Source organism: Lampetra fluviatilis, chromosome 6 (assembly GCF_964198595.1).
Source record: "Lampetra fluviatilis chromosome 6, kcLamFluv1.1, whole genome shotgun sequence".
Lineage (NCBI taxonomy): Eukaryota > Metazoa > Chordata > Hyperoartia > Petromyzontiformes > Petromyzontidae > Lampetra > Lampetra fluviatilis.
The window spans coordinates 14,198,269-14,222,797 of record NC_136280.1 but is presented as its reverse complement, the minus strand read 5'-3'; the positions used below and the strand labels follow the sequence as shown (position 1 = coordinate 14,222,797).

Here is a 24,529-nt window from a genome sequence, read left to right as displayed (position 1 = left end):
GGGACGCCATTGAGGTCCTGATGAATGGGAAGGCGACCGTTTTCCTCGATTCGCAGGATTTTCCCCAAAGGGTCACAGCGTCGTAGCGGACGGACGAGTAGGGGAGAGACGGTGTGACTCGCGAACAGCACTTGGCCCCAACAGTCTGTTGAGGCTATAATGGGGGATAATTTGTCTTTGTCTGCGTTTGTATTTCTCAACCCGGCAGGATGTAAACACAGAACCGACGTCGGGAAGTGGATCAAGAACGGGGAGCAGTCGCACAAACCGCACACCCATCGCGTCGTTCCGAGTCCAACGACACCGAGAAGATTAATCGCAACGTGATGCGTCAAAGCAACTGAAACTCGTGACAGGCACAGCAGAGCTGGGAAGAAGAAGAAGGTGGGGGGGGGGGGAGTGGAAGAGGAGAGGCGTTTAGATTTTACAAAGCCTAACAGCCAGGGCACAAACGCGAGCATTCCCAGACGAGCGAGCGAGGGAAAAAAATAATAGTCTGAAAAGGAGAGGCCGAGACCCCAGTGGCACCTGCTGCTATTGACGAGGAGGGAGGGCACCACAAGCCCGGCGCTGCTGATATCACCAACCAATGCTGCAACTGAGACGACTAAAGCCCCCGCTGTCCAAGAGCCACGAGACCCACAGCTGGCATGCGTTCATAGCAATCATCAACGTTTGAGTGGGGGGAGGTGGTGTAAGAGTGGCAATGTCTGACCAGCAATTAAAACATTGGCGCTCAGAGTTTTTGACCGAGGTCGGGTCATGGATCCAGGAGCCGTTCATCTCGGCGTGACGGGGACAGGCTGCCACCATGCGAGACTCGACGTGCAGCCTCGACGAGGAGCTATTGGAGATCTGTGAAGAAGAGCTTCATCGCTCATCGGATTTGTCCAGGATAAATTATGAGTCTGATGATTCTGAGTCCCACCGAGGATGTTTGTTTAGCGATCCTCTTCGAGAACTGTTGAGAAGACGCTGCCGGAGTCTGTAGCGCGAGAAACTGCGGCTGAAGGTCAGAAACCGAGAGCGTTTCTAACAGAGCCATAGATTCTGCTGCTGTTGCTTCTACTGCTGCTGCTGCTTCTACTGCTGCTGCTGCTTCTACTGCTGCTGCTGCTTCTACTGCTGCTGCTGCTGCTCTGAACCCCCACGCCCTGGGAAGGTGGTGGACCGTCGGCGACTCGCGTCACCGGCATAAAGGCGAAGTCCTGCCAGCAACATCACCCATGAATTCGGACGCCCGATGCACAAGAGATTATGCAATAAAGTCGCCGGGTCGTATGAACGTTTTTGTAGGTGTACGATTTATTTAAACATATATGTGTGTGTGTGTGTTAAAGCGACATTTTCCGGACCGTGCTTTAGTCTGGAAGAAGATCACGTGCACTGCCGCGGGTGAATGGCACCGTGGCTTTCCGAGGCGTTCGTCCCAATCCCTGTGCCTCTGTAGCCATTGAGCCTGCAGGCTCACTGACCCGAGCCAGAACGCTCAACCACGCCATCTCCCGTGTGGCACCCGCGTGGAAGCCACATAAAACCACCCACAGGCCTCTATTACACCTGCCTATCTCTATGAGATTAGCCCACATCTATTAAACTTACCTACCCCTAATAAAAGACCTACACATCTCTATTAGACCAGGTATCCCAGTTGCCACCATGGGCTGTCTAAGCTGCAAGCCGTCCACCGGGGCGGTCACGTCCAACGGGGCCGTGACCTCCTCGTCCACCGTCGTGACCCCGCCGTGCACATCCGACTACGGCGCGGCCCTGAAGCCGGGCAGCTTGGACGCCGCGCCGCTGCTGGGAGGGACACGGGGGCCTTGTTCGGTGACGGGCATCGCCGCCACGCGGGCCGACCCGGGGGGGCAGCCGGGGCCGCCGCCACCGCAACCGCCGCGGGCCGGCGTCGTGGCCAACGGGGGGCCTCGCTCCGTGGGGGGCTTGGGGCGCTGGGAGGCGCTCCACGGGGAGCATAAGGTGAGCGCGGCGTTCGCTTTGTTGATGAACTCGACGATGGAAATATCTGTCGAGCTGAGCGTGTCTTTTACACGCGGTGGCGAGATGTCAACTACTCTGACGCCTGCTATTGCAGGAGGTTGTAGGTTCGGTTCCGACCTTTGACGCCTGTTGTATATTTGGAGTTTGTGGCCTCTCTCTCCGTGGTCGCGTGGATTTTTCTCCGGGTCCTCCGGTGTTTCCCTCCACATTTAGAAACATGCGCTTGTGGTATCACACATTTAGAAGTATTTGGCTGCTATAAATGTCCGCATGATGATACGCCACTTCGTTGAGCAATAATTTGTGACCAGGTCGCTTCTAAAAAAAGAGCTACATAGCTCAGTGGGGCCTTCCCTGGTAAAATTAAAAGTTTATTTTTAGTTAAATGAGACCCAAAGAATATGAATCGCCGATAATTTTGAGTTGACGGATTTACGCATGAATACGTAAATCATTTTCCGCGCGTAATTCCATTCGAGTCTGAGTCTTGACCCGCCTCCTCCCTACCTCCCCGCCACGACCGTTTGCAGGTCCCGAGTCGGGAGGACGTCTCAGCGGACGACTTCGTGCTGGAGGAGGTGCACGCCTCCATCGAGGAGTGCCCCACGCGGCTCGAGGAGGACTCGGCGCTGGTGCTGCGCTACGTGACGCCGCACTTCACGGCGCGTGCGCGCGTGCGCGTGCCGCCCGTCCCGCGCGCCGCCGAGCAGTGGCACGTGGGCTGGATCCAAGCGTGCACTCGGATGACCTTCCACAACATCTACGGAGACCTGGGCCTGTGAGTGGCGCGGTTGAGGCGGGTAGGGAGAGGGGGGGGGGACCCCCACCCGCTAGCATTTCTCCCTCAGTCTTCCTTCCCTCTTCGTGACCCGGCTCCCGCACCACCCCACTCCAACTTGTGGGGAAGGCCTCGGTGCAATTGCATCGCCTGCACACATTTTAAAAAATCGATGCCACCACGTGGCGGATGGGCGGAGAGGCGGTTAACCATGACACCAGGGGATGTCAACGGAGGGTGGCGCCGTGAAGATGAAAATTGACAGCATCTCCGTCAGTTCACTGCCGGATGAAGGCTTCCCTGTGCCGTGTCGGTCACGGGGGCTCATTGACCACACTTCACCACGCTGGTCAGTGTGGGTTGGTGAAAGCGGTGGGGACCATGGACCGGTTCAGATAGCGCCACCGCTCCACCCCGTTAAAGTGAAAATAATTTCAGAATTGAACATAGCTCATGGGAAGCATCGCTGTGCCTCATGTGTACAGTGCATTTTTTACTGTTAATTTTCAGATCTTTGGCAATTCACTGATGGATCAAGGCCTCCTTGCACCGTGTCGGCCATGGGGCTCTGTTTGATCATACTTCACCACGCTGGTGAGACAGCGACGGTGTGGGGAGGCTTTCATTCAGGAGTGGATGGACAGTGCATGATGATGATGATAATAAAAATGTATTCTGTATATTTGGAGTTTGGATGTTCTCCCCGTGGCCACGTTGATTTTTCTCCGGGTCCTCTGGTTTTTCCCTCCACATTTAGAATCAACGTGTTATTTAGAATATTTGGCGGCTATAAATGTCCACTTGATAAGCCACTTCGTCGAGCTATCATTTGTGGTCAGACCGCTTCTGAAAAAGAAGCGAATAGCTCAGTTGGACTTACCTGGTGAAATTATTTTTCAAAAGTTTCAGTTATTGTAAATTATCCTTATTTGCCATGTAAACCAGGTGTCCGACTGATGGGTTGATTGCGCTCAGATATCCCGCTCCATCACCGCTGCGCGTGCAAGCGGACACAGGGCCAGGCTGGGAGATGCCGTGGCACGCTGAAGAAAATGCGCTGAGCGGCCACAAAGTATTCCCAATTTGCGTCCGATGCTTGTTCGATGGCTCCTGTTGGGAGGCGGTGCCGTCGGGTCGTGCCGCTTTGACGTCTGCGACGCCGTCGCCTTTTCATCCTCCTCCTTCTCCCTCCGCCGCGTGGACAGGTCGAGCTGGGAGCTGCCTCCGCTGCGCGACGGGCGAGTGCGCACGGTGAGCGACGCGGACGGCTCGCTCTACCCGTGGTACGGCAGCTCGGGCGAGGTCCTCACCGTCACAGGACCCACGCTCACCCCCACCACCTTCTCGCTGGCCATGAGCGACAACTTCTACCCGAGCGTCACCTGGGCCGTGCCCGTCTCGCTCGCCGCCACCGACGCCACCACGGGGTCCGCACACAGAGAAGGTGGCGCGCGCATTCACTCATTCATTCATTCACTCGGTTTATAAGAATAGGTTTTCCCCCTTTTTCTGGCAACAAAACAGATGTTAAGATGTAAAAACACCGAAATGAAACCTTTTTTCAAGGAATCATGTCTGCATTAACCACAGATACTTGTGGTGAAAATACAAACAAAAACTTGCTCTGTATATACATTGTATATACTGACAGTATATACATTGTATATACTGTCAAAGCATGTTTTTTGTTTCTGTGGTTAATGCAGACATGATTCCTTGCAAAAGGTTTCAGTTCGGTGTTTTAACATCTTAACACCTGTTTTGTTGCCAGAAAAAGGAGAAAACCTAATTTTATATTTTGACACTGGCAAAGGAGGTCCCATGATTCACTCGGTTATTCATTAATTTACCCATTCATCCGGTCATCCTCGCAGCAGCAGGAGTGTCGGATTTTGGCTGGCCATCGAACAGAGACGGACACTGCATCGCGCGCTTTCAGGTGCCCTTCTGCGGCCGTCTGGAACGCTCTTACTTCCGATATTAGGATGCCACTGGAGTTATTCACTTTTAAATCAGAACTGCGTTTTGTGTTTAGTTTGTTGTCCTTCCCCATACCTACGATTAGCACGGTTGTCGACGTACGGTGCGAAAAGAGTTCAACATACAGACAGACATTCGTCTATTAATTCGTTGATGTCTCGTTTACAGCAGTCTGATTCTCTCACCTGAAGACGGTCGCTTGTTGTTGCGATCGAAACGTCGTGATCTATTATATTTTCTACCTATGTGACTTTACCAAAAGAACCAAAGAGTATGGATTCCTGCAGGCACGAAAGCTTCAAATCAAGATTCGTTAACTCGCTGATTCACTTATTTTCCCGGCCATTCGTTTGCTAGCTATTTAACAATTTACGCGTTAATCAAATTGTCAGGGGCAGTTATTCACAATAAGGACAATGACGATTCTCTTCATACCTTCCATCTGTGTACACTCTGCCGACATCCCACAGTATCAAGTGCGAATGTAGAATTTAATTGTGGACACGTTTAATATTTACGATAATATTTTTCGAATTAACTTTTTTTTCTTAAAGCGTGCATGCTGAGTCCTTGCTTAAGGCGTTTTCACTGGGACGCAGTTCTTACATTCGGGAATACTTTTCGCACTACATTCAACGCGCGTCCCATTGTGACGCGGAACGTACACCCCTCTAGTGAGCTTCCTGAGCGGTCGCCTAAGAACTACTTTCATGAGCTGCGCGGCTGAACGGTACTGTGATACAAGGCCGTAATTATAAAATATATTGGGGGGGGGGACACATCCTCCCTCAATAATCAAATATGCTCAAAATGTCCCCCCCAATATATTGCTATAAAATAGATTTCTGTTTATATGATTGTGGTTATGGTTGTACTTTATTAATCACTAATCTCTGCCATTACAAACAATGAAACAAGAAAAGGTCAAAAATAAAAAAAACAGAGCAATGTAATGCAATACACTATTAGACATTATTGTAAAAAAGAAATGAAAAGTCCATCCTGTGTGTTAGTGAAGTTTTTTTATATTTTAGGCAGGAAATTCGTTTTAAAATTTAGATTTTTTTTCTGGGGGGGGACCCCAGACCCCCTGGAAGATTTGGTCCCCCCAATGTTGACTCCATGGCTACGGCCTTGCTGTGATACAATACGGAATGATGCAATAACGTGGCGGCATACCCTCAGTTATTTATCCCACCATCTCACTGCGCGGTGTGTGTAGCAGTAGTAGTTGTACATCGCATCTCGCCAAACTTTATCGTTACATCATTTATGGGGCGATTGTTTTTGCTGAACGCATTTTTCGCTCAACGCGGCACTTCTCAGGAACACATCTACCACGTTAAACGAGGACTCGCTGTTCAGTAGAATTTGCAAGGTGTAAACTCTGGAAATCCCTCCTCCCATTGTTTATCTTCCCGTGTTCTTAACATCATCATCATCAATCGTCGAATTCCACATGTGCAAATCTCCATGCGACTTTGCACACTGTACGTTTGCGATCCGTTCGCGCCGAGACCCTGAATAAACAAAGTCGGATATCCGACTTCCCGCATGTAACCTTGCTTCAAGTCAAGACGCGCGCGACCATTGGTGCTCTAAGCTACTGGCTTTGGAACTCACTCTCTCTCTCTCCCGTCATCTTCTCTTTTCTAACGTCCCCAGATCCTCGATAAAATCAACGCGCGCGTTCAATCTAATCCGCTGTAATGTTATTGTTATATAACTAGCGCTGGTTGCTTTGTAATTTAGAGGCCCGTATGCTCGGCAGCAGCGATTTGCCAAAAAAAGACTGTCGCCTTAAAAGTCACCTATATTAAATTTTGCTTATTTTAAGGCCACACAGTGTTAGTGACGAATGTGTTGCGTAATTTTTGTGTTAATCGTGCTTTGTGCACCGCTGCCAATGCAGCAGCAGCGTCACCAAATAATTGATTTTTAAGAATGCTAAATTTAACTTTACGTGGTGGGGCTTTGCAGCAAGATCCATTGTTGGACTCTACTTAAATGCTGCCACAATTTACGCGGCCTTGCTGCACAAAGCTGCGCAGAGCAGCGTGGCGGCGCGTCGTCAAACAACCCCCGCAACTCGCACGCCGTGGGCAGGCCAGGCCCCCTCACGCAGCGGTGGATCGGCAACACGAATGATCCGCGCGTGAATCTGAACGGCGTCTGTGTGCTGCGTCTGCCCGTTCAATGCCAGCATCGTCCAGGGAGCAGCAGCAAGGGCCGCCGAGAGAGAGGCCCGTCACAGCACCGCCTCGGTGCGGCTCACGGCCTCCCACCGCCACAACCACCGCCACAACCACCGACACCACCACCGACACCACCACCGACAGTGCCGACCCGGGAGGGGTCACGAGCAGCCAGAAAACGCCACGGACGTCGCCCAGCCGCGACTGTAGCTCGGCGCGGCCCGACGGTGCGACGCGCCAAGCCCCGCTCGGCCGCAGCGGAGCCGATGACAAGACCACGACGACGGCGGCGGCGGCGGCATCGTCGTCGTCGTTCACGGCGCCCTCCTCCCCCTGTCTGGTCTCGCCGGGCGAGCCGGCGCTCACCGTCGTGCTGCGCGACCAGAGCTTCGTGTCGTGGCTGGCGGCACGCTGCGGCGGCGATTCGGCGCGCCCCGTGGTGCTCGCCACCGTGTCGTGGCGCATGCGGCTCCGCGTGGCCGTGGAGCCGGGGGCGCCGCTGGGCCAGCGCGCGCGCCTCCTGGGGCCGGCGCTGCAGGAGCCGCCCCGCGTGTGCCGCTACGGCGCGAAGGGCCGCGGGGAGGGCGGCGACAGTGGCGATGGCAGCGGCGGGCCGAGCGTGGGGAACGGGCTGAACGGGCTGAACGGACTGAACGGGCTGGAGGAGGCCCTGAGGGGTCTCGCGGGAGTCGGCGAAGGTCGCGAGCGGTGGACGCGCGACGCCGCCGGCGCGCCGTGCCGCTGCGGCCTGGCCCCGTGGCTCCACGCGGTGCCCGACGAGGTGCTAGGCCCACCCAACGCCAACGGGGCGCAGGTGCTCATGTGGAGGCCGAGCGTGGGCGAGCCGCTGCTCGTCATCCCGGCCAAACTCCAAATGTGAGCGCGGCGGTGACCGCGCGCGGCCTGCGTGCTGTCATCCGGCAGCGGAGTCGTGGACAGCTGCTGCCCGTCACAGAGGACTCTGAACGTCAGGATAATGGAATGCGTGAAATCCGCCGGGGAGGAAAATGTCGTCGTCCCTCGTGTGTCTGTCTTTTATTCATTGAAGAAGACGAGGATTATTTGGATTCCAGGCTGCAAGTTGATTGAAGGGCGGCTCCGACTGCGAGTTTGTCGTCCCGCACACGATGGGAACCCCGGACGATCCGTCGCTGGTTCCAAAACTACGAAGAGTCTCGACACCTGGACTTGAATCACGAGCCCGACACTAATTCAATGTGAGCTGCACGATTTTTGTTTTGCTGTTTGCAGCACGGTGGTCAAGCGAGAGTTGCGTACGCGAGGGTTGGGGCATTCATGCGTCTCCGATAAGAATGTGGCATTCGACTCCTCGTGTTCTGAAAGCCACTCGAATGAGTGACCAACGCTTCTCGCTCGAGGGCGAACAATTCGGGTGCCGGTGTTTTGGCACCACGCGCACACGTGCGGGACGTTTACATGCGTTTCGCTCAGGCAAGATGACTCTTCTTGCAAACAACGAAGTGCTCCACTCAGCATTTGCGGACTATTTGATAATTTATTTTGTGTGTGTACGCGTGCTTTAGTGCAAGCTGTAAGCCGACAGGGGCTGTACCAAATAGTCGTGATTTTTTTTCTCTTTCTTTTACATTGACCTGTAAAAATGCAAAAGGCCTAACTGTGAATCGTGCTGTGACAGACGCCGCCAAACAAACGGCGACGTACGTCTTCGCGAACGCTTAAGACGATCCGCGAACAACAGCGCAACAACAACAACATCAACGACAACAACAACGCTGTCGCTCTAAGCCAGGTTGCAGGGTTGGCCCGTGGCCACGCGAGGGCCTAGGGAGCCGTCCATAAATGACGTCACGCACCTGAGGGGGGGGGGGGTCAGACATTTGTGACGATGTGTGACGAGTGAGGGGGGTTTGAGAAATGTGACGTCACATCAAAATGCGCAACTTTAAATAAACATAGACAACACGTTCTACTTAATTAAATACTTTTTAATAAATGTTTTCTCCTACAATATCAAAGTGCAGCGCCACATTAAATACGCACTACAATGACGATAGTTGAAAGCGATTTGAAGCATGTTTATGGTTTTGGAGGGGGGGGGGCAGAGCTTTATGACGTCATATTTGAGGGGGGGGGGCGGGGTTCAAAAATCGTCCAAAATCGCGTGACGTCCTTTATTGACGGCCCCCTACGACCTCCTGCACCGAAGCCGCGCCCTAATCGGGTACTAGAGAGAGAGGAGCACTCGAGACCCGACAACGATGCTGTGTTTCTCATGCCGGGGGCGGCTCGCTCGTCAACGCTATTTTTTTTGTCACTGCGAAGGCCACTCGCTGTGGCGTGAGCATTGTACGTAGGTGTGTTGAGCTTCTTTCGCACCGTACGTAGCCAACCGCGCTCGTCGGAGGTGATAATTATCGATTATAATCAGAGGCTCACCAAAGGGGTATTTTGAAATTCGGCCCTCCGTAAGGAAGAGAGACGTCCCGTACCAACTTACTCTAAATGCATGGACGAACAAACCCACAAATCACTGAACTACAGTCGCTGTCTTCGGAGGGAGGCTTACGAGGAGACTGTGCCTTGCCTGTAATCAGGAAATGTTTAACGTGAACTGAGGTCGCGTTCGTTTATGCAAACGTTTTAATTACATAGAAATCAATGCAGCGCCTGGCTATGTCATCCATTGTTATAACCATGCATTGTTCTAACCATGCATTGTTATAATCATGCAGTGTTCTAACCATGCATTGTTATAACCATGCATTGTTATCACCTGGCATTGTTATCACCATGCATTGTTATAATCATGCAGTGTTCTAACCATGCATTGTTATAATCATACATTGTTATAACCATGCATTGTTATAACCATGCATTGTTATCACCAGACATTGTTATCACTATGCATTGTTATAATCATGCAGTGTTCTAACCATGCATTGTTATAATCATGCATTGTTATCACCAGGCATTGTTCTAACCACGCATTGTTCTAACCATGCATTGTTATCATCATGCATTGTTCTAACCATGCATTGTTATCACCAGAAATTGTTATAACCATGCATTGTTATAATCATACATTGTTATAACCATGCATTGTTATCACCAGACATTGTTATCACCATGCATTGTTATAACCATGCATTGTTATAACCATGCATTGTTATAATCATACATTGTTATAACCATGCATTGTTATCACCAGACATTGTTATCACCAGGCATTGTTCTAACCATGCATTGTTCTAACCATGCATTGTTATCATCATGCATTGTTATAACCATGCATTGTTATCACCAGACATTGTTATCACCAGTCATTTTTCTAACTATGCATTGTTCTAACCATGCATTGTTATCATCATGCATTGTTCTAACCATGCATTGTTCTAACCATGCATTGTTATAACCATGCATTGTTATAACCATGCATTGTTATAATCATACATTGTTATAATCAAAAACAACGTTGTTCAAAGCCGAATTACAAGTCACCAGGCTTGGCCACCCCCTCCTCCTCATCCCCCCCTCCCGCCTTTCAATAACTAAGAGTTAATTTACTCGAGTTAAGAGAAAATCAACGATTGAAATGCAACGCGAGTGTGGGGATGCCGCAGTGGTTGAGAAAGAATAAACGGGTCGCACGGTGTGAACGATAAACTTATGAAGTCCAGAAATTACGACGCTGTTTTGTTACTCATTGATTATGCATCGATCGAGGAGGCTGTGTGAATATCGCTCACAGTGCCTAAGCGCACAGAGTAACTTTTCAAAAAGCGAGGTTATTTAAACTCCTGAAACTACTCTGGCCTAGCAGTTGAGCTACAAACGTTTGCACTCCTTTACAAAGTATTATTATTCAATTGCCATTTACGAGGGCGGACCATCATCAGCTCTTGCGATGTTCACGCGAATGTATTTATCTACGACGTACAGTATTTGTGCTTGCGTGATTGAAATAAGTCGCGCGCGATTCTCGGTACAATTTCAGAATCAGAATATGTATTTATACTGGAGGAATCCGATGAGCTATAAAGCTTTTTTTTCACAGATGTCAAGGAGTTTCACAGATGTCGAGTCGCTACGCGCTATATTTAAAAAAAAGATTATTTTAATGAATGAATGTGTGCGAGCAATTGATGTACAAAGGTGATCCATGCATCGACATCCGACTAACGTGACAATGTTGAGACATGAAAAGATGCCTATGGGACCGTCCATAAATGCCGTCACGCACCTGGGGGGGGGGGGGGGGGTCAGACATTTGTGACGATGTGTGACGAGGGGGAGGGAGGGTTTGAGAAATGTGACGTCACATCAAAATGCGCAACTTTAAATACATATAGACAACACGTTCTACTTAATTAAATAGACTTCTTAATAAATGTTTTCTCCTACAACATCAGAGTGCAGCGCCACATTAAATACGCACTACAATGACAATAGTTTAAAGCTATTTGAAGCATGTTTCCTTTTTTTTAGGGGGGGGGGGGTAGAGCTTTGTGACGTCATATTTGAGGGGGGGGGGTCTGACTTTTTGTGATGCCGTGTGACTTGGGGGGGGGGGGGGGGGTCAAAAATCGTCAAAAATCGCGTGACGTTATTTATGGACGGCCCCTAAAAACATTTTACTGCACCTCATCCCCACCAATTGGAATACACCCTTTGTGACACACGCCACTCGCTCTCTCCTCCCGACGATACGGGAACCACCGCTTTCACAACGCAGCAATACCTCGGTTTAGGACGGGGATGCGTTCCTGATAGGTGCGACGGCGAATAACCAAAGACGCAAGGCTGAGAGGCGACGGATCACGAGAAACGACGGACGACGATGCGGTCAGCGACTTGCGTGTGGGTTGAGGCGAGGCGAACTAAGGCAGCGGTAATAATAAAGTCTTTATTCTTTCGTACGGCTGATGTGGGTGCAGAGCAACGAATACAATTTCACATTCAGGCGGTGAAGCCCAAGACAGTCACGTTCAGGAGCAGTGGAGTAGTGCATCGCTTGCGATGTTCACCTTCGTGTATGTGTCACGACATATTTGCGACGACGTAAATCGGGGGTGTTCCTGTATTCAACCAGCTGCTGAGAAGTGAACAAGATCGCACTGGACATCAATGGGACGGGGTATCTATAAATGGATCGCCCTGTCGTAGGCACAACGTTGAATTGTCCACTAATATTTTTCGATTTAAAGCTTTCGTAACTGCAGGGATTCATCTTCTTGGTTCTTTCGGTAAAGTCACGTAGAAGGGAAATAATAAAATAATAAAAATAAAACATAATACAATTTTTCTCACGACGTTTTGGCCACAACGCAAGCAGCCGTCCTCAGGTGAAGAACAGGTCTGTCGGAAAGACAGCGTCTGAATGCAACACCACCAAGCTTGGCAGCGTATATTTAAGCTGGGTTGGAGGTGGAAGAGCGCCTTGACGAAAGAATTTGTCCACTAATGCTCACAGCGCTTGGGGTTGCGGGCACTGGCCAACAACGGCTGACGCTCGTTAAGGAGGCGGGGTGGGGGGGGTCGCTGGGTCTGTGTCGAACAGAAGCGCACGCGCACGTGTTCAATAACCTCGTCTTCATGGTATGGGTGGCCGAAGTCAGTGCCGGGTTAAGCTAGTGCGGGGCCTGTAGCATATGTTATAAAGGGGCCCTAAATAAAATAAAAACACGTAAAAATTAAAACACATACATTTTTTACTTGCATAGTAAATTAATTGTATTTTTTCATTTGCTATACTGCCAGATAATACGACAAATCTCTAACCTTAAACACCCAGCCGTTCATAAAAGTTAAAGGCGGTATAGTACTATAGTAAGAGAGCAAGTGCAGAATCACTGAACTGGAATTGATAGCTTGAACGCGTTTAGCGCGGGGCCCTTGAAAGTGCTTCGAGGATAATCCAGCACTGGCCGAAGCAGAAAATGTGCTGACCACAAGACTACAACAGCCGTGTGAGAGGAGATTGCTCAATCTACAATGTTTGTAAAATTGTATTCAGGCCCCTTTGTCGCTCCACTGCTAGATGAAGGCCTCCCCCATGCCATGCGAGACATGGGGGTTGTTGGATCATATTTTGGTCGGTGCGTAGCCAACCGTGCTAATCGGATGTGCGGGGAAGGACAACTAAACACAAAAAGCAGTTCTAAAGAAATTAGTTTTCAATCTAGATGATGGTTTAAACGTTCATAGCTCCAGTGGCTTCCGAATATCGGAAGGAAGAGCGTTCCAGACGGCCGCAGAAGCGCATCTGAAATCGCGCGATGCGGTGGCCGCCTTTGTTAGATTGCCAGCCAAAATCCGCTGCGAGGATGACCGGAGCTTGCATGACGGTTTATGCTCCTTGACGAGATCACCAAAGTATTGTGATTCATTTGTGGCAATCACTTTGTGTGTAATGAGTGCGACCCCATAAGGGACCTTGTCAGGTCGCACTCATTACAGACGGTGGGTAAGCCAATGACCATACTCTTTGGTTCTTTCGGTAAAGTCGCGTCGGTATAAAAAAAAATTAAATCACGACGCTTCGGAAGCAACACAAGCGTCCGTCATCAGGTGGGAAAGCCACAGCGAGAAACAAATTGCTGTAGTGGGCAAAAGAGCTGCTTGTGACAAGAGATTATATAAGGTAAGAGGAAGGGGGAGGAGCACGTACATCAAGGACCAGTTCAGATATCGTTCGCACTGGCCGTCAGCCGTGACCGGGGATTGAACGCAGGTTGCCGTGTTAAGAGGCGAGCGCCCAAACAGCTCCGTCACAGCCTCCACAACGCGTTTGTTTAATAGCCTTGGAACGCTGCGCTGGTGAGCGAATCATCATAAAATAGCACGGGGTGCTACCCACGCAGGCAAAGTGGAGGAGGAATTGCAGGACCGACATGGGGTCTTCTCTTTCCAAAGCTGCCAGCAGTGTCATCCAGACAGTGAAGTAAAACAAACATGAGAATGAAAGTAAAATTGTGTTGACATGAGTGGCAAATGCCTTTGCCACAACCGTTATTCGACGAGTGCCACACGAGTGTTGTTGTTGTTCCCACCTGATGATGGTCGCTTGTGTTGCGCCCGAAACGTCGTGATTTATGTTATTTTATACCTACGTGACTTTACCGAAAGAACCAAAGAGTAACTGTAATAATAGCAATTTAAACGCTCCCTATTAAACCATCGTTCTAATGGCGCTCCGCACGTGAACGGCGGAAATATTTTAACATCAACCGAGGATAGAAGTGAGGAAGGCGTTAAAAAAAACTAAAGAGAAATACATTTTAAACAAACGGATTTTAGTCGATATTTAATCTGTACGCGTCTCTGAAGCCCTGACCTCGAAGATGCAAGGAGTTCCAGAGTTTAGGTGCCGCAATTGCAAACGTACCGTCATCACCCCCCCCCCCCCCCCGAATTGTGTAACCTAGAGGCCGTGGGACAGTGACCAATGCACAATCTTACGACCTCCACCGCTCACAAAAGGGTATTGTGGGTAAGGTGGTGTGGGGGCTAATCGTGGTGGCAACCGCCTCAAAAACCTGCTGTGGAACACATTAGTGGCCCTGGGGTGGGGTGGTGGGACATGCCACGTGTAACGCATACAGAAGATTCCCGTAAACGCCGTCATTGACGTCGAAAAAAAAGACCAGTTGCCGAGCATGCAGGTTGCAGAGCTCAAGTTCGGACTGCACCGAAGTCAGTGAATGGACGGCACACTTTGTAGGGCAGTTCGCCTTGGGGGTCGTTTGCGATGGAAACACGTTCCTTCGGAGTGGGCAGGTAGGAACTTGGTTGGACAGCGCATTCGTGCGTCACGTGGTGCTGAGCCCGTCCGAAGCGCTTTACATGAAATACAAATCGAGGGCGTGGCTATGCACGACAGACAAGACAAATAATCCCTGGTGGGCAGTGTGGAACTGTTGTTCCTACCTGTATAAAGTGAGGGTGCCCCGTCCGCCTCTTCTAAGACGTCGGGACAGCGTGAACGAGGAGGCCAAACTACCACCCGGAGCAGTGGGTCTTAACTTTTACTGCAGCCTTGCACGCCTCTTTGGGTCTCAATCGTAAAAGTATGTTAATAAATACGTAGGCTTGATTAAACAAAGTTGTACTTTGGTGCCCGTGCTTAATTTGTTTCGATGATTTACCTTCTCAAGAAATATCTGGCCATGTCTCGCACCACCAGGTTAAGAACCATCGCTCGAGTGGGCTACTGAGAGCTCCCTCTAGCGGAGGTCTTTCCGGCAGCAGTGGGGAAGCAACTGCAGGGCTGCGCCTTTACCGCCACTTGACGTCGTTATGCAATACCGTAAGTGCAATTTATTTTTCTCTCGCAGCTTTGCTAAAAAGTCAAAGCGCTAGAGTTACACTGCAACCTGTGGAATCTGACTTGTGGCAAAGATGTGCTCGTGTCCATTACGAACAATGGGAGCCATTTACCCAGGCATCGATGCGCTTTGGGTATTTCACCGACGCGTCGGCTTGACCAGGTGTCTCCATGCACACGTGAGCAATGTGGTCACGGCTAATCCGCCACTGGCGCGCGCCTCTCAGCCAGAGGTGGGAATTCCACATATCCATGGCTTGCCAATCTATCGGACAACCCACTGCTGACTTCGTGCGGCTGTAAGCAAATTTTTCATGAGCAAAAACAAATATGCAAAATTATATTTGCAGTTGAGCGGTGTTTGGGAGAAAAATTTTTTTCATAATAAACGTACGCGTCAACGGAGTTAAATTAGCCATCAAAATTAACGCATATACACAATTGAGTTCAACTATTATCAACACGGATTCACAATTCCAACACACGGCCGTGTATTTTTTTTATGTACACTGCCTCTTAGGTTATCATCCTTTGGTAATGTTAATTTTACTTTAATGCCATATTAATTACCAGACAAACAATAAATGTTTCCACACTGTAATTTTCACCCACACTCGTGTTTCCTGACGATTAAATATTCTATTTACCCACAAAAGCCACACCCATGGGACCAAAAAAACCCCCACACATTTGGCAACAACGCAATTTCTGCCAATATTTTAAAGGATATACGAAGATTTAGAAAGGGCTTGCACTTAGATTTTTGTTCAAATTATTGTATGCAGTACTATAATAAAGACATGCAATCGATAAGCGAACTGGCACCGCACACTAATGCTGCAGATACGTTTCTGATATTCGGTGGCATTAACATAAAAACAAGGTTGCCTTTGTATTTATATAAAAATAACACCAGGGTGTGTTGTATTCTCAAGGGCCCACTGGCTAATGGCTAAATGCATTTTATTTGATTACTGTTGTTTTAGCACTTGATTCTAAGATTGTTCAAATATTGGTTGGTAGTCGATCCAGCCCATCGTGTCTTTAGGGGCTAATACAATGAATGACTTGTGGGAAATACAGTTGTCAATCTACGGAGGGAAATCCCCACCAAAGAAATGTGGAATTTCCACCAAAAGGGAAATGGAGAGCACATGCTCATTTGTACAAGGAATAACACTGAATTATAATATGGGGCATTTAATTGCCACAAAACCATGCGGAGCAGTGTTTTCAACATGTTTCCCAAATCAATTTATTAAGTATAAAACATGGGCACAGTAAAATGACACAGACAGCTTGTTTCTCATTCGGTACATGCTACAACGTTAGGACGCAGGGCAAGGGGGGGGGGAATTCGGGAGAAGAGAGCAGGGGGGGGCGCCGAATGCTATAAACGGCACACGCACGAACAAAAAGAGAGAGAAAAACTAAACAATCCTGAACGAAGCTGTACAGTTCAGACCCCCATATCGCTTGTACAAAAACGACATCTACCGTTCGACTGAACTGTAGTGTAAAGTTAAAAAATGATTCACTTCACACGAGAGAGAAATAATAATATTAATAATAAACCAATGGTGTACGTGAAATTATTTATTCTCCTTGGAATTGGCTGGAAAAAAAACACAAAAACTTGCTTTTATATCATTTAACATTAATACCATCGTCATCAACGTATGAAAAAAAAGAAACCCACATTATATTAACGAACATCGGGCCCCCCCCCCCCCCTCCGTTAACCATTCACCGCACAGGTCTGCAGCACAAAGCGCCTCGTCCTTCCCAAGCAAACTTGGGCGGGGGGGGGGGCAGCCGTGGGGCTGGGGGCGCGCTCTTAAAACCACCCAAATCCTTGACCATTCTCCAACATCCTGGGAGAGATGCACGCGCCAGCAAGTGTTGATGTGCAAAATAAATCCGAGGCGATGAAGGGAGGGGGAGGGAGGGGGCTCAAAATGTTTTCTCAAGAAATACATTGGATAAAAAAAAGATCTATTCTTTTTTTTTATTTTTCTAACAATCCGTAGAAACTTTGGAAGTAATGTTCGTTTGTTTTCAAATAATTCGCTCTAAAAATTACAATGTTTCGCATTACGTGTTTCATAATTGTGCCCATTATGAGCAACTTGAGATGTGGTTATATACTCGTGTAATCTTAGACATTACATAAATCAAATCCGCGACCACAATCAACGCGCCAAGATAACCATGAGACGATACTCGCTCTATCAGCACCGGGGGAACGATAAAAAAAATGACCCATGCAAACATCAAAGCTCATTCACCAGAGAAACAAAAATTAACCCTTCACCCCCCCCCCCCCACAATGAAGCTTACACCAGTTTGTATTCCATTTTTTGAAAAAAGAAAAACCAAAAAAATCCAACTACAAAACAACACACACACGTGCGCACTTGGTGGCAAGGTTAACAACATCCCCCCTCCTCACGCGGCACGCACAAACAATTCCAACACACGGCAGCAACTCCATGAGCGATAGAAACGGCGGCGCTTTCAATTAATTGTCTTCTATGCCAAACGCTTCTGTCAAGTTCACAACTCAGGGGCAGGGAGGGAAGGGGTAAAGGGACAGCGTTCAACAGCAAATATCGCGCTTGTATCCGCTAACGGTGGGGGGTTAGACGACAATTGTCCGCCGTTAATTTAAAATAATTAACGAGGCACAGATCTCTCGGCTTTAAAAAAAGAGGCCCTCCCACCCCATCCAACTTTTGGTGGTGCTAATAGCGAGTGGTGGGGGGGGGGGTCGCGCACCCGAGCCCGACAAACGCGGCAAGAAGTTCGCGACACCAATTTATTAAACGTGACAATGGAATTATTCCCCCACACCCGAGGAGGGGATCGCTTGGAAAACGGCACCGCGTGGCTTTAAATTGAGAAAGGGGTTTGCGGCGCTGGAGAGGAAGTGGGGAGGCAGGAGGAAATTAAGGGACTCTCCCATCAGTCACAACAACAAAACGTTGGCTTATTAAGAATTAATCAGGCGAGAGATACAATGTTATGTAGGGGGTCAGATTCCGCAGGTGTCTACGACTGGGCTCACCACCCACGCTACTCTTTATCTAAGCGCAAATGCACACTTCAGGGCTGAGCGATACAAAGAAATCCTCCGCGTACGGCAATCCCCATCATCTTACTGCCGGAGGCCATCATTCCCGGACGCCGCCGATATTACCACAGGGTGCCACAGCTCCCAAACTCTGCGCACTGCCAAAACCCGCGGCCGTGACGGCGGTGACGCGTCTGCCTTTCGACACCTCGTCTTCCCCAGTCAAGGGAATTTTTTTTCCCCAAATAGATGTGGAATCTCTGCCCAGGAATGAGGGTGTCGAGATGCTTTCTCAGAGGCCCTCTCTCCTGCCGAGTTGGTTGGATGCACCAGCATTATTTTTGCCTGCGACAGGATACCAGAGAATGCACGTGCAAATTTTGGGTTGATTTACGATTGCTTTTTAAAATCAGACCTACGAGGGGGGGGGGGCTTGTTACGAAAAATAGTTAAACTTGTTTTATACAAATTATAGACGTTCCAATTGAGAAATGTGGCTTGTAAACGCAAGAATCAATAACCCGTTACTTTTAAATCAGGTTAAAATTGCCCACTGAAACGCAACTGGTGTGTACTTTTCAGTCTCTCAACGACAGGAATTATTTTTTTGGCTGCACCAGAAACTCCCCCTGCAACTGGCTCATCAGTGCAAAGGCTGACTAGCAGGTCACCAAACAACCATAGAAAACCCTACGCTAAACCGATGCGACAAACGCCAACACGGAAATTGCTCGGTGGAATGAAACGCAGCCGCCTCGGCCACATTCACCGTGCTGCTAATTGCACTTACTAAACAGGTGAAATGGGTTCAACCAGCAAGGAAGTGTCGCGTCGCCTGATGCCGTTTCAAATAATCCATCACAGACAACAAATCGCTCAGCCCTAAACAGCAACGTCGTTTCATTTGAAGTATTTGTTTTGCCCCAGCCTCAAAACTCGCAAACAGACCAAACGGAAACGAACCGAAAACAGCGACGGCATTTTTGGCATCAGGCGCACCGTACATTGTGACAAAACGGTCTCCCTCCAATATTCTACGACGATGCCAAGTCGGCAACAACCCCAGTGCTGCAAATAGACTTGCTAATTCACGTACGCTTTCGCACCGTCGATCAGTAGTAGAGCGAAACCTTTCGCGGGTGACTGGGGGGGGGGGTCATGCAACATTCAACAACGGGGTCCAGAGGGGGTCTCAAATTTTCGCCGTTGAGGCCGCGCTGCCACCAAGAGCACGTCGCCGATTGGTGGCAGTGCGACGCGGCCAGCGCGCAGCTCTGCTCAAAGTTGGGAAAGCAAACTCAAGTCGATAGCCAACACCGCCAAGTCTCCATTAGATTGAGAATGCTGCCAACGCAAGGCTGGTTGGGGGGAGGGGGGAACGCAACGTTTTCAAAAATACACTTAAATTGACGTTTCGAAATGCTCATTCGAAATGTACATTAATCAATAGCGTGGCCAACGGGCTGTTATCAGGACTGACAAGTGGGGGAAGGAGACTGGGAGAGAGGGAATGGGGAGGTTTTGTGGGCAGAGGCAGTTGTGTAAAGCGCATGTAGCTGTCGCATCACACATCCCTAGCTCTCGCCACAGCTTAGCTCTTACACAGCTGAGGCCGACGCGATGTGAACATAAAACATATATAGCATGTATACTGTATGAAAGCAAACAGCTGACGTTTTAAGATCCAAAGAAAATCGTTGAAAAAATCATGGGAGTTTTAACTTTGGTAGCGAGAGGAGGAAACGAAAGCACTTGCGCGATTTTGGTTCACAGACGGCGGGAGATTTCAAAAAAGGGGCCTCACCCCTGCTGGAACGAGCGTGGGCCGGCGCTCATCTTCAAACAGCCGCTCTGGGAATTGCGCCACCCTGCGGCCTTATCTACGGTACAAACACCATAATGTAACAAACCCTGAATATTTAATGGGGCACGAGTCAACCCAGCTACTGCGATTTAACATCCGAAAACCTCGTGGCTCCGAGTTAAATGCTCTAACCGCGGCAACCACCACATTGTGCATTTGCCTGCGACCTCCCCTCTCCCACAACGATCCACTTCCTTCTCCCATGTTTTTTTCAGAAACACAAATCTCGCAACACATTACGGACGACCTGCAGAGCATACACACACACACAAAACGTGTGCACATGCTACGTTTTAAAATAAAAACAGCAAAAATACCACATCACGCGTTTTACATAGTTCTGTTGAATCGTGGGGCCGACCAAATATTTCCGATACGACACTTAAACGACTTGTCCAATGTCCAAAGCTTTCAAGTGGAACACAAGCGAAAAAACACGATACTGGCAAAACGAGATAATTTTTTTGTCATATAAAGAGATGCGCCAAAAAGTCTTTGAGTCGCGTCTCGACTGCAGACGGACGCATCACATTTGTTTTACGCAATCATTGAAATACAGTGGTACACACTCATTTTTAATATGTTCTTGGAATTTACTCTCGCTCATTTAAAAACCGCCATCGCGGCACACAGCGTGACATTTTAAAAGAATCAAAAAATCCAAAAACAGTTGTAGGCGTCAATGTTCAGCAACAAGAGGAACTGAAGAGGGGGGGGTCGGGGGGCGGCGGTCGATCGAACAAAATACGTAAAGCGTGTTCCCCTATATAAAAGGCCTGCAGAAAAATGAAACGGCACAGCACAAAGTTTTCCTCGTCACCAACTATATATATGTTTCTTTCGTGTCATTTTTAGCACAGCCCCTAATCCTGTGGGCGGTTAAGACCGACGCTGGACTTGGGGGGGGAGGGGGGAAATCGTTCATAGTAGAGAGGGGAGAGTAGCGGCACTACTCTGAAGTACAAAACGCTGGATATGTGTGAAAGTTACAACTCTCATCCCTGGGCTTCGCTGTCAAACCTTTGTCGAACGGAACACAACAACAAAATCTCCCTGCCACGTAAAAACGTCCACCCACGCCACTTAGACACACAGCGGTATCACCACCAAACACAGCGGTATCACCACCAAACACAGCGCGCTAACTCATTTCACCTACAATTAGGGCAACAACAATCAAAAGAAACATATGGCCAAAAACGCCAACTTTCTTTTAAGCATCGTTTTTTTTCAGGTTTATGTCGGAAACTATTAAAAATGTTTCAACCGAGTCGTATGTGTACACGTTTTCTGTTACTTCATTTCGGCAACTATCAAAGCAAACCCATTCCCCCCCCCCCGCCCAACTGAAAATAAAACACGAGAAATAATTAACACATTACCACCACGTTGTTAAAAATAAGTTAGTCCTGCTGCGTATTTTTCATATGACCTGACGTGAAACTCGAAGTGTGGAACGCACACACGTATTGGCGCTCTCAAAAGCGGTCCCCCCGCCTCTCCCAAACCAAACCAAAACCCCCAAAAAGCCTTAAGTCGCCGTTACACAATTCTAACACATAGAAAATATATACTCGTTTTGTAGTCCAACAAAGGGGGGGAAGGGGGGTGCAGCAGGGTTAACAGGTGAATCACAAACCACCGCGCAGTGTCTGTGTGCGGGTGTGCGCGCGTGCGTTGCAAGGCCTGTGCCAGATTACGGATTAATTTACTGTCCCCATCGTCTACGGACTCTTGGTTCGTTTTTTTTCTTGAGGTTTTTTTTTCTTCCAAAAATACCAAAAAAAAACCCAACAAACACACAATGCGAAGAATAATACGCACGTGAGATAAAAACAAACGAAAGGAGAAAAAAAAATCATTAGTCAATCATTCTATAAATTGAACAAACAAAGAAATTACCATCACAATAAAATACCACTTGGTTTTATCATTACATTAGACACAAACAAAATAACCAATGCGTTTAACATTATTATCGTCATCATGAAAAATGAAACAAGAGATAGCAGAAAAAAATCGTATTATTATTTTTTAACAAGAGTTCAATACACACAATCGCGCTAAACGCTGAGGGGGGGGGGTGGTGGCTGGGTCAGCTGGCGGGATTGCGCAACAGCGGCTCACGACTCAGAGCTCCCTCAGTGGCCCTGTGGGGGTGGGATACAACAGAGATGGGGGGGGGGGCAGCAGCCATGAGTAAAATACGACTAACCAGAAAACATTTTACATGCAGGCATTCATGAGCCACAATATCATGATTCACGATTATGAATCCTCGCAGTGACAGGGGCTTTTGGCTGGCCATTGAACAAAGATGGTCACTGCATCGCGTGCTTTTGATGTGCGTCTGCGGCAGTCTGGAACGCTCTTCCTTCCGATATGAGGAAACCATTGGAGCGATGCACTTTTAAATTATCTAGATTGCAGTTTATTTAAAACTGCTTTTTGTGTTTAGTTTGTTGTCCTTCCGCCCGCACCTCTCCGATTCATAGTTGGTAACGTATGGTTTTATTTTTGCAGAAGTATAAAACCCAAAGGGTAATAGATGCTCATTTTCGATGGAGACTTGCTACACCATATAAATCTGGTTAACGGAGCAAAAATAAAACATTAACAAAACAATCCAAACTGTAATCTCTAGTAAAATGTAGAATAAAAATTGCCAACATTCTGCATACTTTTCAACACTTCAGTTTGTGCCGATAAACCAAATCATTTGGCATATTTGCCCCACGTGGATACTAGAGGGTAAGTAAAACAAATTTAACATGATACCCTAACACAGTGATCTAACCAAATTCAAATTATGAACCGTGAATAAAAGGCGGCTCTTTTTCCTCAATGCGTCATCAGCACCCGCATTTGTCTTATTCTCCACTGAAGCTGATGTTGCCACTGCAAAACTCAAGATTCAGTAAATAGGTGAATGTGACAAGCACACAACTCGTGGGCGATCGAGCTGTGAATATACACCATGCACACGCTTTTATTTGCGCTCAAAAGTAGAAAATACATTTTGACCCCCGAATTAATAACATTTGATGTGCTCAATAAAAGTGGGTGGCTTGCATAAAGAAACTTAAACATTGAAAGAAAGCCACCCACTTTTATTGAGCACGTAAAATTTTACTAATTCCAGGGTCAAAATAATGTATTTAAAAATTTTGAATGCAAATCAAAGTGCGTGCATTCAAACGCATGGTTTTTACCAATTTAATTTTGTACTTGTTGCTCAATAAAAGTGTGTAATTACTTCAGCGCGAGTAAGGAGACACTAAGCGATTCAGGGGGGCTTGATCCAAATTGTAAATATTAGTTATTTTTCCCCACTGTACCCCCATATACAACCTCCATTGGTAGGAACACACGTGAAATGGTATAGAATAAATTACAATTTGTTTCACAAACTTAAGAATCTACATTTACGAATCATGGATAATTGCAGCAGTGGAAGCAATGTAGGTCAATGTTTCTAAACTCCAGGCTATGTCCCCCACCCACAATGATCCACCGTTTCTTAGTTAATCTTATTCATATGCAAAGCACGCACCTGATAGTTGGTATTCTAAGAAAAAACACGTTCTGTGGGGGGTGGGTGGTTAGCACAGTGTTTGACACCCGCCACTGGTGTAGGCGACAATGACGGAGGGGGAAAAGTGTTTTTTTACCTGCGGCGCGTTGGGGTTGCCCTGCGCCCCACCGGGAGCGTAGTACGCCTGCTGGCTCTGCTGCCGGTAGTACTCTGCCCAGGCGGCACTGTAGTCCGGCTGGCCCCCCTGCTGCCCTGGCTGCCCCTGCTGCTGCTGCTGCTGCTGCTGCGATCCTGGGGCCGCACCACCGCTGCCTTGTCCCTGGGCTTCGGCTGGAAGCAGAGGGGAGTGGGTGAAAAAAACAGCATGCGGAAGATTTGTAAATCACATCGTAAGGGACCCCCCCCCCCGCCACCCCGAGTGGATTCCGTGACCTGCCATGTACAACAGCCATGTGCCTGTGTGTTGTGTATTTTTTCCCCCCTAAAAAGACCACTACGTAGGTTTTTGCAACTGTGGGTTTGTACGTTGTTGAAACGCTCCTGCAAAAATGCTCCCGAGCAAGTGGAGCGAAAACATCGGACATCGCGCCAACCAACACGGTACAACCAAAAACCAAAAAATAAACATCCGTCGGGGAGAGAGATTTTTCCTCCTGGTATTTTAACTGCGGTTATCAGCATCCTGTTGCAAGACGTTTCCACCCCGGGGCTCTTCCAGAGAGCGCCGCATCACCCGAGTTAGGCATCTGTAAGGGGTCATCAACGATCTGCTTTTTAAAAAAATCTAGATTGAAAACT

At 48.4% G+C, this 24,529-nt stretch overlaps 2 protein-coding genes across 9 annotated transcripts in view; one reads left to right on the top strand and one right to left on the bottom strand.

Annotated features, from left to right (window-relative positions):
- The first annotated feature begins 1,170 nt into the window (after positions 1-1,170).
- LOC144932924 (uncharacterized) lies at positions 1,171-8,299 on the top strand. Its single transcript, XM_078857323.1, has 4 exons — positions 1,171-1,980; positions 2,532-2,779; positions 3,985-4,223; positions 6,963-8,299. Exons 1-4 carry the CDS (start codon positions 1,660-1,662, stop codon positions 7,832-7,834), a joined length of 1,680 nt encoding a protein of 559 aa, XP_078713449.1. The 5' UTR covers positions 1,171-1,659; the 3' UTR covers positions 7,835-8,299.
- An 8,190-nt stretch (positions 8,300-16,489) lies between these two features.
- LOC144933184 (far upstream element-binding protein 3-like) overlaps positions 16,490-24,529 on the bottom strand; it is a 41,786-nt gene continuing 33,746 nt past the window's right edge. For all 8 annotated transcript variants that reach the window (XM_078857804.1, XM_078857805.1, XM_078857809.1 and 5 more), the window contains 2 exons: positions 23,868-24,061; positions 16,490-22,346 (listed from right to left, as the gene is read on the bottom strand). In XM_078857804.1, the coding sequence (XP_078713930.1) occupies positions 22,338-22,346; positions 23,868-24,061 (203 nt within the window). In that variant the 3' untranslated portion in view covers positions 16,490-22,337. The remainder of the gene's footprint in view (positions 22,347-23,867; positions 24,062-24,529) is intronic.